The 15,522-nt window shown below is 37.4% G+C and overlaps 1 protein-coding gene across 1 annotated transcript in view; it reads right to left on the reverse strand.

Annotated features, from left to right (window-relative positions):
* Positions 1 to 15,522, reverse strand: part of syngap1a (synaptic Ras GTPase activating protein 1a) — an 85,163-nt gene that overhangs the window by 2,678 nt on the left and 66,963 nt on the right. Inside the window, exons 18-21 of the mRNA XM_079880016.1 lie at positions 10,097 to 10,555; positions 9,343 to 9,516; positions 3,014 to 3,225; positions 2,858 to 2,930 (exon numbers count right to left, since the gene is read on the reverse strand). Coding sequence (XP_079736142.1) covers positions 2,858 to 2,930; positions 3,014 to 3,225; positions 9,343 to 9,516; positions 10,097 to 10,555 — 918 coding nt within the window. The remainder of the gene's footprint in view (positions 1 to 2,857; positions 2,931 to 3,013; positions 3,226 to 9,342; positions 9,517 to 10,096; positions 10,556 to 15,522) is intronic.

Here is a 15,522-nt window from a genome sequence, read left to right on the forward strand (position 1 = left end):
CGGTAAAGTTATTATCACTATAGTTAATGGTAAAGTTATTATCACTATAGTTATCAGTATAGTTATTATCACTATAGTTAATGGTAAAGTTATTATCACTATAGTTATCGGTATAGTTATTATCACTATATTTATCGGAATAGTTATTATCATAGCTATAGTTATCATTATAGTTATTTTTATCACTATAGGTATCTATCCGTCTAGTTATTATCACTAAAATTATCGGTATAATTATTATTATCACAATAGTTATTTTAGTTATTATTATCACTATAGTTATTTTAGTTATTAGTATCACTATAGTTATTTTAGTTATTATTAACACTATAGTTATTATTATCATCACTATAGTTATCAGTATAGTTATTATCACTATAGTTAATGGTAAAGTTATTATCACTATAGTTATCGGTATAGTTATTATCACTATAGTTAATGGTAAAGTTATTATCACTATAGTTATCAGTATAGTTATTATCACTATAGTTAATGGTAAAGTTATTATCACGATAGTTATCGGTATAGTTATTATCACTATAGTTATCGGTAAAGTTATTATCACTATAGTTAATGGTAAAGTTATTATCACTATAGTTATCGGTATAGTTATTATCACTATAGTTATCGGTATAGTTATTATCACTATAGTTAATGGTAAAGTTATTATCACTATAGTTATCAGTATAGTTATTATCACTATAGTTAATGGTAAAGTTATTATCACTATAGTTATCGGTATAGTTATTATCACTATAGTTATCGGTAAAGTTATTATCACTATAGTTATCGGTAAAGTTATTATCACTATAGTTAATGGTAAAGTTATTATCACTATAGTTATCAGTATAGTTATTATCACTATAGTTAATGGTAAAGTTATTATCACTATAGTTATCGGTATAGTTATTATCACTATAGTTAATGGTAAAGTTATTATCACTATAGTAACTATAGTTAATGGTAAAGTTATTATCACTATAGTTATCGGTAAAGTTATTATCACTATAGTTATCGGTATAGTTATTATCACTATAGTTATCGGTATAGTTATGATCACTATAGTTAATGGTAAAGTTATTATCACTATAGTTATCGGTATAGTTATTATCACTATAGTTATCGGTATAGTTATTATCACTATAGTTAATGGTAAAGTTATTATCACTATAGTTATCGGTAAAGTTATTATCACTATAGTTATCGGTATAGTTATTATCACTATAGTTATCGGTAAAGTTATTATCACTATAGTTATCGGTATAGTTATTATCACTATAGTTATCGGTATAGTTATTATCACTATAGTTAATGGTAAAGTTATTATCACTATAGTTATCGGTAAAGTTATTATCACTATAGTTATCGGTATAGTTATTATCACTATAGTTAATGGTAAAGTTATTATCACTATAGTTATCGGTAAAGTTATTATCACTATAGTTATCGGTATAGTTATTATCACTATAGTTATCGGTAAAGTTATTATCACTATAGTTAATGGTAAAGTTATTATCACTATAGTTATCGGTATAGTTATTATCACTATAGTTATCGGTAAAGTTATTATCACTATAGTTATCGGTATAGTTATTATCACTATAGTTAATGGTAAAGTTATTATCACTATAGTTAATGGTAAAGTTATTATCACTATAGTTATCGGTAAAGTTATTATCACTATAGTTATCGGTATAGTTATTATCACTATAGTTAATGGTAAAGTTATTATCACTATAGTTAATGGTAAAGTTATTATCACTATAGTTATCGGTATAGTTATTATCACTATAGTTATCGGTAAAGTTATTATCACTATAGTTATCGGTAAAGTTATTATCACTATAGTTATCGGTATAGTTATTATCACTATAGTTAATGGTAAAGTTATTATCACTATAGTTATCGGTAAAGTTATTATCACTATAGTTATCGGTATAGTTATTATCACTATAGTTATCGGTAAAGTTATTATCACTATAGTTATCGGTAAAGTTATTATCACTATAGTTAATGGTAAAGTTATTATCACTATAGTTAATGGTAAAGTTATTATCACTATAGTTATCGGTATAGTTATTATCACTATAGTTAATGGTAAAGTTATTATCACTATAGTTATCGGTATAGTTATTATCACTATAGTTAATGGTAAAGTTATTATCACTATAGTTATCGGTAAAGTTATTATCACTATAGTTATCGGTATAGTTATTATCACTATAGTTATCGGTATAGTTATTATCACTATAGTTATCGGTATAGTTATATTCACTATAGTTATCGGTAAAGTTATTATCACTATAGTTATCGGTATAGTTATTATCACTATAGTTATCGGTAAAGTTATTATCACTATAGTTAATGGTAAAGTTATTATCACTATAGTTATCGGTATAGTTAATATCACTATAGTTATCGGTAAAGTTATTATCACTATAGTTTTTATCCACAGTTGTTGTTCTTGGCTGAACAAGACTTAACAGTATATTTCATGATATTTGAGCGGGAAATTCAATGATAAAATGGTTTAAATATTTATCATTCATATGGTAATATCGAGTGATATCTCTTACAAATAAAAATGGGCTTCATCACATTTGATTATTTTCTCTTTTTATTTGGATCTTTATGGACTCAAATCAAAAGATAATCTGATTCATATCAAATGAACACAGACACGACATAACTCAGAGACATAAAGGTTACAGACGGTTTCTAATGTGTGTGACAAACCTGTTCTGTGAACACCCACTCACACACACACACACACACACACACACACACACACACACACACACACACACACACACTCGTGGAGAGACATGAAGGTTACAGACATGTGTGTGTGACAAACCTGTTCTGTGAACAATCTGGTTTTGAGGTCAGGCATTCCACTCCCTCTCAGCTCATCCTCTACCGCCATCAGCCTGTAACACACACACACACACACACACATTCCCAGGATGCTCTGCTGCGTCAGTGAAGTGTGTGTGTGTGTGAGGCGTCTGACCTGTTGATGATGCCCTTGATCTGCGAGTCCTTCTCGTGCTGCTGCTGCCGGAGCCTCCTCTCGCTGTCGTCCAGCCGGCTCTGGTACTGGAGCAGGATCTTGCTGGTCTGATGCTCCTGCGACTGCAGCCGGCGCTCGTACTCCTCCAGCTTACGGTGCGACATCAGCAGACGCTCCTTCAGCGAGTGGATCTCCTCCTCGTACTCGCGCACCTGCACACACACACACACACACACACCGCGAGGAGGATGAGGATGGCAGATCATCTCACAATGCAAAACTTGTCTTGTGGTTGTATGAATGTCTTTACACGTAAAATAACATTTCAAACATTTTGCGTCAAATCAATTATTTTTAAATTCATCAATTATTTAAAATATGTAAGTTGAAGATTTTCACTGAATCAGTCATGATGATGATGGCAGAGCTTCAGCGGCTTACATTCTTTTATTCACATGCAAAATAAAAAGTCACAATGCAAAACGTATCTTTTGGTTTTATAAATGTGTTTCTTTATATGTAAAATATACTTTCAAATATTTTGCATCAAAACGAGTATTTTTTAATTCATTAATTATTTAAAATATGTAAGTTGCAATAAAACATTTTCACTCAATCAGGCATTTATACTGGTTTAAGCATGAAAATAGGAAAGTCTGCTTTTTATTAATGTGTTTAAGCAAGCAAGCAAGCAAGCAAACTTTATTTATAAAGCACTTTACAACGACCGAAGTAGCCCAAAGTGCTGTACAAAACAAACCATAACACAACACAGCTAATGCAATATAAAATACATAGTGAAGTAAGTTAAAATTAAGACATATAAAACAAACAATAACATACAAAATGTCAACTCCCGGTGTTAAAGGCCAAGGAAAATAGATGAGTTTTTAAAAGAGATTTAAAATGAGTAAGTGAAGTGGCCTGTTTTACCGGCTGAGGCAGGTCATTCCACAATTTTGGAGCTGCCACAGCAAAGGCACGATCCCCTCTGAGTTTACGTTAATGCAAAATCAAACTTTTGGTTCTAAAAATACTTTCCATTTTCTTCACGCAAAGTCTCGTCTGAAATGCGGTGGCATCATCGCTCTCACCTCAATGGCTGGGTGAAGTCCCAGCCGCCCAACACTCGCGCATTACAAGACCGACCTACTGAGCTTTGTGGTGTGGGCCCAAGGTGCTTTCTTCGGGTCATCAGGGGGGTGCCCTCCTTCAACAGAGCCCACAACACCTCCAGAGGGCTCGACAGCGAACCCCAGCGTCCTGCTAAGCCCAGCCCATCTTTTATGTTCCCGGTTGGGTTGTTCCATCGCTCGCAGCGCTTCACTTAGCCATCTCGATGCTGTCTCTGCTCTTCTCGTGATATTCGCCACAAGCCGGCTCCTGCTGGGACCTCTTATTCCAAGTTTGGACAGGGCGCTCCAAAGTGACTGCCCAGGAAATCCTCGGCAGCCTACTTCCCCTGGCAAGTTCCATGCCCACCATCCCCCCTGTTGGCACTGTTGGGTTTTACCAAGCTTTCTCTCATGGGCCTCTTGTATCCTCTCCTCCCATGGCACAGTCAGTTCAAGCAGCACCACCTGTTTTGTTGCTCTGGACCACAGAACTACGTCTGGTCTGAGAGTTGAGGTAGTGATCTCCTCTGGAAACTTGAGCTGTCTCCAGAGGTCAACTCCATGTCCCAGTCAGGAGCCGATGTCAGGATTCCTGTGCCAGTTGATGTCCCGCTAGAGCTCTCCCCTGCTCTAACAAACCTGATCAGACGGGGTGCTGACGTCCTCGTGCTGTCGTGGGTCTTCCTTCTCTCTTCCTCCAGGGCTGTAGCCAGCTCGGCAAGTATCTGGTCATGCCTCCATCTGAACTTGCCATCAGCCAGGCTAGCCTGACATGATGACAACACGTGTTCAAGGCTTGCCGACACAGCGTGCAGTCTGGGCTCTCGGCCAGCCCCCAACGATGGAGACTCACTGGTGTTGGTAGGACATCGTATGTGCAGCACAGGAGGAATCTTCTCCTCTTCTCCTCCATGCCCCACATATCCCTCCACCCCAATGGTCTTCCTTGGACACCGCCCCAACATGTCCACCTCCCCTGGTTTGTCATGGCTGCTGCCCTCGCTTGTCTATCCTCCTCCTCCACCCTACGGAGCTCTTCCTGGACTAGGCTGCGGCGACCTTTGGCATTAGCATCCCTCCACCTAGCTCTGGTTATAACTCCTAGGCCCATTCTGCCTTGGTTGACCATCCCTTGCGTAGCCTTGCCTCCGTGTCTGCCACAGCCCTGCTTGCTGACCATTTCCGTCCTGTGCGGATGGTGATATCTGCTTGGCGGACCAATTGGTCACTACCGTCGCGAAGCATTATCACCTGCTGGGCTTTGGCCACCTTAGACTCTTCAACCACAGATGTTAATGGCAGCTGTAACTTGCTTCCTGAACTGTACAGGCCGATTGAAGAAAGGCTTTTGGGGACTGACAGCCATCTGCGAAGGAAGGTGTTGATCCTCCTTTCCAAGGCTTCAACTGTTGTAAACGGCACTCCATACATGAGCAGTGGCCAAAGCACACCATGCTGGTAGCCCCAGAGTCTGAATCTTCCAGGTAGCCCACTCCTATCCAAGGCTCGCATCCAAGCTTCCGCCTGCCCAAGCATCTCCTTCACACTCTCTCGGTCATTCAGTTCCGCTCTAAACCATTTTCCCAAGCTCTTAATGGGTCTCTCACTAGCTGCGTTTCCATTACCCTTCAAATTGCGCGAATTGAAAATACGCCCAATGGAAACACGTCAATTTCGCAAAAACTCCCATTTATCACAAAAAAGTTTTTATGCTCGCATGAGGGTTTTTTTTCAGGCAATTCGAAAAAGAAATATTTCGTAAAAACTGCAATGGAAACAGTTTTTGCGCATTTACAGGTCACCTGACGTAGATGATGAGGTGTGTTTGGACAGAATACGAGACAGAGCTCTTTATTAAATTCATAAAAGACAAAAGAATTACAGGAATAATGGATTCTAAACCTCAAATAAATGCCACAATCAAGACCTCGAATCAGAAATGAGGGAGAAACACCCAGAAACACCTCATATGTGCTGCTCACAAGTATAATAAGGGTCGTTTCTTACCATTAATGCTTGGAAAACACACATACATCTCCTTCGATTAATAATAATGGCCAGTGCGGTGGCTGGGATTAGTACATAAACCAACCAACGTCCGTTGCCAGGGTGTTTAGAATGATTTTACTTATTGCGAGAGGAAAAATGAAGTTTTAGTCGCATAACATCAGTTAATGGAAACGCCGTCATTTCGCAATAGTTTTTTGTCGACATTTAGAAAAAATAGCAAAAGTTTTGCGCAAATCTGTAATGGAAATGCGTACAGTGGGGATGAGGGCTTCTCCAATCCTGAAGCGAAACTGGTCCTGCACGCATCCTTTTCTCAGCACAATGCTCCTTGACTTTGCACACTTAAACTCCATCTCGGCGCCTGCAATAATCTTGCATAGATCTTCCAGAATCCACCGACCTTCTGGGAATGATCTTGCCGTTATGGTCAGGTCATCCATGAATGCCTTAACTGGAGCCTGCTGAATCCCGCTTGCCAGAACTGCACCTCTTCTAGGCTTCTCCACTGTCTTGACCAAGAGGTTCATTGCAGCTGCAAACAAGATGACCGAGATGGTGCATCCAGTTACGATGCCTTTTTCCTACCGCTGCCAGCCGGTGGTGAAGTCCCCACAGGTGAATCGCATCCTGAAACGGCTGAAGTACTCCTGCAGGAGGTGCTGGACTTTCCCTGGGACATGGTACGCATGTAGTGTGAGATCCACCAGCTTGTGAGGGACAGTTCCATATGCATTGGATATATCGAGCCACAGATATATCGAGTATTTATACATTTTTAAATATTTTGCATCAAAACAATTATTTTTGAATTCATTAATTATCTAAATCTAAAATTTTCACTGAATCAGTATCAATCTGAATCAATATACTGATTTGAGCATGACAATACAAAAGTATGCTTTTTATTACAGTTTAATAATTAAGAAAATAATGTCACAATGCAAAATCAAACTTTTGGTCCTAAAAATTGTTTTTTTTTGTTGTTTTTTACGCAAATACATTTTTACAATATTTTGCATGAATAATATTATTTATTCTTAAATTTACATTAGAAATTATTTAAATAAAGCCATTATAATTTGTATTGCACTATGACATTATCAAGACAATAATGTCACAATGCAAAACCATTCTTCGTTTGCTTTATGTAAAATATTTTGCAGATGTTTTTTCACATTTTTTTCCAAACTATTTGGTCCTAAAAATATTCTTCATTTTCTTTATGCAAAATAAAATATTGTATTTTGGTTGTATAAATGTATGCATTTATAATTATAATTTCCAATATTTTGCATCAAAACAATTCTTTTTCATCATCAGACGCTCCTTCAACAAGTGGATCTCCTCCTCGCACACCTGAACACACACACACACACACACACACACACACACACACACACACACACACACACACACACACACAGTGATGGCCAGTGCTTAATTTGTAAATAAATAATTGCCGGATCAAAAACAGCAATTGACCAATCGCCAAGCCCCTCCCCTCGATCATAGATGAGCCAATGGCAGGTGAGTATCAGTTGCACGGGGACCAGAACTCGGACATCTTCAGGTTTCAGCGCCTTAGAAAAACATTGGAAGATCCAAAGCTCTCATCGTTTTTTTGGTGTTTATGCTACAGAAATGGTAAAATTATGTGCCTGGTGTTCTTGTAACACTGATTCCAGGTATCCTGAGAAGATGGTCATGGCTATTCATGTACTGTAATAGTTTTTTTCAAAACTGTATATAATCTCGTACTCGCGCACCTGAACACAGACACACATACACACACACACACCAGGATGATCCCACAACTTCAGCTGCTTACATTCTTTCATTAACTAACCTTTTTTTATGCAAAATAAAAAGTCACAATGCAAAACTTGTCTTTTGGTTATACAATCAAACCAAAAATTAATCAGACACCAGATACAGTATTGATATTTTCAACTGCAACTGATCCAGAACGCCGCAGCTAGAGTGGTCTTTAACGAGCCGAAGAGACACACGTCACTCCTCTCCTCACTAAACTGCACTGGTTGCCAGTTGCCGCTCGCATCAAATTCAAGCCACTGACGTTTGCCTACAGAACAACCACTGGCTCTGCTCCCTTTTACCTAAACTCTTTACTTCAGACTTACGTGCCATCCAGGAACTTGCGCTCTGCAAATGAACGACGTCTTGTGGTGCATCATCTCAAAGAGGCACTAAATCTCTTTCTCGGACCTTCACCTGGACTGTTCCCTGCTGGAGGAATGATCTGCCTAACTCAACTAGAGCGGCTGAGTCCGTGTCCATTTTCAAGAAACGGCTGAAGACGCATCTTTTTCAGCAACACCTGATCCATTAACACTAACACTTTATCTTCTATTTTATATCTATTATCTTTAAATAAAAATAAAAAATACATGTACTGCGTTAGATTAAACTGGGAAGGGTCATAGCACTTGCATATTGTTGTCCTACTGTTAGTTTAACTGCTTCTATTGTTCTCATTTGTAAGTCGCTTTGGATAAAAGTCTAAATGAATAAATGTAAATGTAAATGTGAAATTATAAAAATTTGGGGTAACACTTTATTTTACAGTGTCCTTGTTACATATGTTACATGTACTTACGGTAGTAATAACAGTAAATTATGCATAATTACATGCAACTAACCCTCAACCAAAACCTAACCCTAGGTGGAATGAGTACTGACCCGGTCCAGGCGGGACTAACCCTAGGTGGAATGAGTACTGACCCGGTCCAGGCGGGACTAACCCTAGGTGGAATGGGTACTGACCCGGTCCAGGCGGGACTAACCCTATGTGGAATGAGTACTGACCCGGTCCAGGCGGGACTAACCCTAGGTGGAATGAGTACTGACCCGGTCCAGGCGGGACTAACCCTAGGTGGAATGAGTACTGACCCGGTCCAGGCGGGACTAACCCTAGGTGGAATGAGTACTGACCCGGTCCAGGCGGGACTAACCCTAGGTGGAATGGGTACTGACCCGGTCCAGGCGGGACTAACCCTAGGTGGAATGAGTACTGACCCGGTCCAGGCGGGACTAACCCTAGGTGGAATGAGTACTGACCCGGTCCAGGCGGGACTAACCCTAGGTGGAATGGGTACTGACCCGGTCCAGGCGGGACTAACCCTAGGTGGAATGAGTACTGACCCGGTCCAGGCGGGACTAACCCTAGGTGGAATGAGTACTGACCCGGTCCAGGCGGGACTCGTCCATGCTCTTTGAATGCTCCTTCAGCTTGAACTCCTCTCGGTCCACACGCAGACTCTCGATGTCCGCGGAGAGGTGAGGCATGTTGGACACCCAGGCCACCGTACGCTCCGACGCAGCAGTGGGGGGGTTGAGCGTGGACGGAGACTTCGAGCCCTGAACACACACACACACACACACAGAGAGAGAGAGAGAGCACGTGACCACAGACGCCACTCATCATAATATATACAGTATATATTGATTAATCTGAGAATATATGAGGATATACACTAGCGGTCAAAAGTTCATTACGATTTTTGGTAACACTTAATTTTACAGTGTCCTTGTTACATATGTTACATGTACCATAGTAATAAGAGTAAATTATGCATGCAACTAACCCTCAACTAAGTCCTAATCCTACCCTAGCTCTATAGTAAGTACATGTTCCTAGTTAATATTACTCAGTACTTAAATATATAATTACACTGTAACAATGACACATTGTTAATGTTTCTGAAAGAGTCAGTTTATTTGAACAGAAATACAATAAAAACAATGGAATATTATTCCAATGTAAATCATCTGTTCTCTATGTGAATTTATAGTAAAGTGTAATTTATTCCTGTGATCAAAGCTGAATGTTCAGCATCATTACTCCAGTCTTCAGTGTCACATGATCCTTCAGAAATCACTCTAATATGATGATTTGACAGTATGGAAACGTAACGAGACACTGTGACCCAGTTCGTACCTGTTTGTTCATGCCTGGCTTGAGCAGATGCTGCTGGTTGGTTTGCTGCGAGGCTTTTGCTGATTGGCCGGTTGGTGTGTTCTCAGCGCTCTCATTGGCTCCGCCCTGAGGGGCAGGGCTCTCCGTGGCCGTGCTGGACTGATGCGGCAGCCCGGGGGCGGGGCTATCTTTGACTGACAGCTGTTGCCTGGGCACCTGCCTCCCGCCGTAGCTGGACTCGGGCGACTGCAGCAGGTTCCCGCTCTGAGGGCGTGTCTTCGGGGGGGTGGAGTTAGCGGCCGAGCTGACGGACAGCTGGTGGGGGGGCTGAGGCTTCATGCGCTGAGGAGGGGTCGGGGCCATGGAGGCCTGGCGGGCGGGGTGAATGGTGGTTGGGGGCGTGGCCAGAGAGGCGGGCGTGCCGGTGCCCGTCGCTGTCTGCGGGGCGATGCCCATCAGAACCTGCTGCTGGAGATTCTCCTGACACACACACACACACACACACACACACACACAGATTTCAACAGCAGTATTAGTAGGGTTGGGAATCGAAAATCGATTCCAATACTTGAGGGTCAGGAATCAGATACTTGTTATAAAATTTTAATTTCGATTCCTCTCAGCAATTCCTTTGTGAGCATTTCAGTATGACTTTCAAACCATTCAAGCGCGAGAGACTCTGTTTTCTGTTTTCATGTGTATCAGTATATTGTATCCGTGCAGCTCTTAAAGGGACAGCAGCCTAATATTCCTGCTGCCGTCACTATAATAACACTAATATTCCTGCTGCCGTCTCTATAATAACACTAATATTCCTATAATAACACTAATATTCCTATAATAACACTAATATTCCTATAATAACACTAATATTCCTGCTGCCGTCTCTATAATAACACTAATATTCCTATAATAACACTAATATTCCTGCTGCCGTCTCTATAATAACACTAATATTCCTATAATAACACTAATATTCCTGCTGCCGTCACTATAATAACACTAATATTCCTGCTGCCGTCTCTATAATAACACTAATATTCCTATAATAACACTAATATTCCTGCTGCCGTCACTATAATAACACTAATATTCCTGCTGCCGTCTCTATAATAACACTAATATTCCTGCTGCCGTCTCTATAATAACACTAATATTCCTGCTGCCGTCACTATAATAACACTAATATTCCTGCTGCCGTCTCTATAATAACACTAATATTCCTATAATAACACTAATATTCCTGCTGCCGTCTCTATAATAACACTAATATTCCTATAATAACACTAATATTCCTGCTGCCGTCACTATAATAACACTAATATTCCTGCTGCCGTCTCTATAATAACACTAATATTCCTGCTGCCGTCTCTATAATAACACTAATATTCCTATAATAACACTAATATTCCTGCTGCCGTCTCTATAATAACACTAATATTCCTATAATAACACTAATATTCCTGCTGCCGTCTCTATAATAACACTAATCAAACAACTAAAGACAGAGAGAATATTCACTCGTTCTTGACTGAATAACTTATGTAACTATATTTGTAATGAATATTTTATTAATAAAGTGCAGTGTTATTCTACATTTGATAAGTTTCTGTACCTGAATACTTGAAAATCTTAAAACACTGTTTATTTCAATCGTATCTTTGTTCAGTTGTGTCTATTTTTTGCGAATGCTAATTTTTTATTTGTTCTTTTTTAATTACTGAGTGTTTATTGTCTTTAATAATGCTTGAAATGTATATTAGTTCGGCTAGTTGTTTTTCTATGGTATTTTTAAACCACAAGCAAACGTTCCTTGTGTAAGTGTTCTATAGCCTGTTGATTTCTGTTCATTATATTCAGATACAGTCCCATAGACCCCCATGTTAAATGCCCAACTTTACAGCAGAAAAAAAACATAATTAAAGCCTGGTACAAAAACTGGTTTAGGTCTATAAAGCTAATTTTGTCCTTCATGACGACTGTGAGGGGGGGAATGTTTTTATAACTCATCCGTTTAAATTATATTAAGCCTTAAAGTTCTGCATAATTAAGGGCGTGGCCACTTGAGTGACAGGTGGATTGCGGCTGATGTCATCACTTGCGTTTGTCTGCTGTCTGTTAGTGTCACGCCACCTCAGCTAATCCGCATCGCTGCACATTTACGTTTATCTGCGAGTGACGCTGCCAAGATGGCGATGGCCGGCTTCGCCCACTTTTGGGCTTCAAAAATGCCCTTCAGAAACACTATGGCAGTGTTGTGTGTAACGCATTACAAGTAACTTGAGTAATGTAATCAGATTACTTTTTCAAGTAGCTAGTAAAGTAACGCATTACTTTTAAATTTACAGCAAAATATCTGAGTTACTTTTTCAAATAAGTAACGCAAGTTACTTTGTTTTCACATTTATTGACTGACAGCTCACTTGTCCTCATGTTGAGACAAATCAAAGGGCAGAGGCGTTGTGTGTGTGTGTGTGTGTGTGTGTGTGTGTGTGTGTGTGTGTGTGTGTGATCATGATGGTTATTGTAGTTCTAGACTAAATGTGAGCATTTACTCATCTCACTTGCACACAAAATAGATTAAATATTCCTCAAAATGTATAAAATCAGTGAAATTCAGAATCAGAATACTATGCAAACCTCCAATAACTAAATATGTAAAATAAAACATAAATTTGTATGCATTTAATCGCACTTTATGAATCATTGTACTTGCCTCTGACTTTCGATGATTTAGTGAAACCATAAGCAAAAATGACTATAGATTGTTTTTTTTGTTTTTTTTGGTAAAGTAAGTGTTGAATTTTTTTCTCCTGCATCTATTCTACCATGATCCAGAACAGCAGCAGCTGAAAGGTTTGTTTGAGTGGCGCCCTCTACTCTACAGGAGTGAATGTGCATTTCCTTCAGCCTTAAGCTTATTATTTCACTTTTGGTGTGAAAGGGTCTTTACATTTGCCTAAAAATATAACTTTTTTGATATAAAAAAACAAGCCCAGCCCAGTTAATATGTAATACAATTAGTTACTTATTAAGGGAGTAACCCAATATTATAAAGCCTTACTTTTCTAAAAAAGTAACTAAGTGACGCAAGTAGTTATTTTTAAGGGAGTAACGCAAATTTGTAATGCATTACTTTTCTAAAAAAAGTAACTAAATAACGCAATTAGTAACTTTTTAAGGGAGTAACACAATATTGTAATGCATTACTTTTGTAAAAAAAGTAACTAAGTAACGCAATTAGTAACTTTTTAAGGGGGTAACGCAATATTGTAATGCTTAACTTTTCAAAAAAAGTAACTAAGTAACGCAATTAGTAACTTTTTAAGGGAGTAAAGCAATATTGTAATGCATTACTTTTCTAAAAAAGTAACGCAATTAGTAACTTTTTAAGGGAGTAACGCAATATTGTAATGCATTACTTTTCTAAAAACGCAATTAGTTACTTTTTAAGGGAGTAACGCAATATTGTAATGCTTAACTTTTCTAAAAAAAGTAACTAAGTAACGCAATTAGTAACTTTTTAAGGGGGTAACGCAATATTGTAATGCTTAACTTTTCAAAAAAAGTAACTAAGTAACGCAATTAGTAACTTTTTAAGGGAGTAAAGCAATATTGTAATGCATTACTTTTCTAAAAAAGTAACTAAGTAACGCAATTAGTAACTTTTTAAGGGAGTAAAGCAATATTGTAATGCATTACTTTTCTAAAAAAGTAACTAAGTAACGCAATTAGTAACTTTTTAAGGGAGTAACGCAATATTGTAATGCATTACTTTTCTAAAAACGCAATTAGTAACTTTTTAAGGGGGTAACGCAATATTGTAATGCTTAACTTTTCTAAAAAAGTAACTAAGTAATGCAATTAGTAACTTTTTAAGGGAGTAACGCAATATTGTAATGTATTACTTTTCTAAAAAAGTAACTAAGTAATGCAATTAGTAACTTTTTAAGGGAGTAACGCAATATTGTAATGCATTACTTTTCTAAAAACGCAATTAGTTACTTTTGAAGGGAGTAACACAATATTGTAATGCTTAACTTTTCTAAAAAAAAGTAACTAAGTAACGCAATTAGTAACTTTTTAAGGGGGTAACGCAATATTGTAATGCTTAACTTTTCAAAAAAAGTAACTAAGTAAGGCAATTAGTAACTTTTTAAGGGAGTAAAGCAATATTGTAATGCATTACTTTTCTAAAAACGCAATTAGTAACTTTTTAAGGGGTTAACGCAATATTGTAATGCTTAACTTTTCTAAAAAAGTAACTAAGTAACGCAATTCGTTACTTTTTAAGGGAGTAACGCAATATTGTAATGCATTACTTTTCTAAAAACGCAATTAGTAACTTTTTAAGGGGGTAACGCAATATTGTAATGCTTAACTTTTCTAAAAAAGTAACTAAGTAACGCAATTCGTTACTTTTTAAGGGAGTAACGCAATATTGTAATGCATTACTTTTCTAAAAAAAGTAACTAAGTAACGCAATTAGTAACTTTTTAAGGGAGTAACGCAATATTGTAATGCATTACTTTTGTAAAAAAAGTAACTAAGTAACGCAATTAGTAACTTTTTAAGGGGGTAACGCAATATTGTAATGCTTAACTTTTCAAAAAAGTAACTAAGTAACGCATTTAGTAACTTTTTAAGGGAGTAAAGCAATATTGTAATGCATTACTTTTCTAAAAAAGTAACTAAGTAACGCAATTAGTAACTTTTTAAGGGAGTAACGCAATATTGTAATGCATTACTTTTCTAAAAATGCAATTAGTAACTTTTTAAGGGGGTAACGCAATATTGTAATGCTTAACTTTTCAAAAAAAGTAACTAAGTAACGCATTTAGTAACTTTTTAAGGGAGTAAAGCAATATTGTAATGCATTACTTTTCTAAAAACGCAATTAGTAACTTTTTAAGGGGGTAACGCAATATTGTAATGCTTAACTTTTCTAAAAAAGTAACTAAGTAACGCAATTCGTTACTTTTTAAGGGAGTAACGCAATATTGTAATGCATTACTTTTCTAAAAACGCAATTAGTAACTTTTTAAGGGGGTAACGCAATATTGTAATGCTTAACTTTTCTAAAAAAGTAACTAAGTAACGCAATTCGTTACTTTTTAAGGGAGTAACGCAATATTGTAATGCATTACTTTTCTAAAAAAAGTAACTAAGTAACGCAATTAGTAACTTTTTAAGGGAGTAACGCAATATTGTAATGCATTACTTTTGTAAAAAAAGTAACTAAGTAACGCAATTAGTAACTTTTTAAGGGGGTAACGCAATATTGTAATGCTTAACTTTTCAAAAAAAGTAACTAAGTAACGCATTTAGTAACTTTTTAAGGGAGTAAAGCAATATTGTAATGCATTACTTTTCTAAAAAAGTAACTAAGTAACGCAATTAGTAACTTTTTAAGGGAGTAACGCAATATTGTAATGCATTACTTTTCT

Source organism: Squalius cephalus, assembly GCF_949319135.1.
Source record: "Squalius cephalus genome assembly, chromosome: 8".
NCBI lineage: Eukaryota > Metazoa > Chordata > Actinopteri > Cypriniformes > Leuciscidae > Squalius > Squalius cephalus.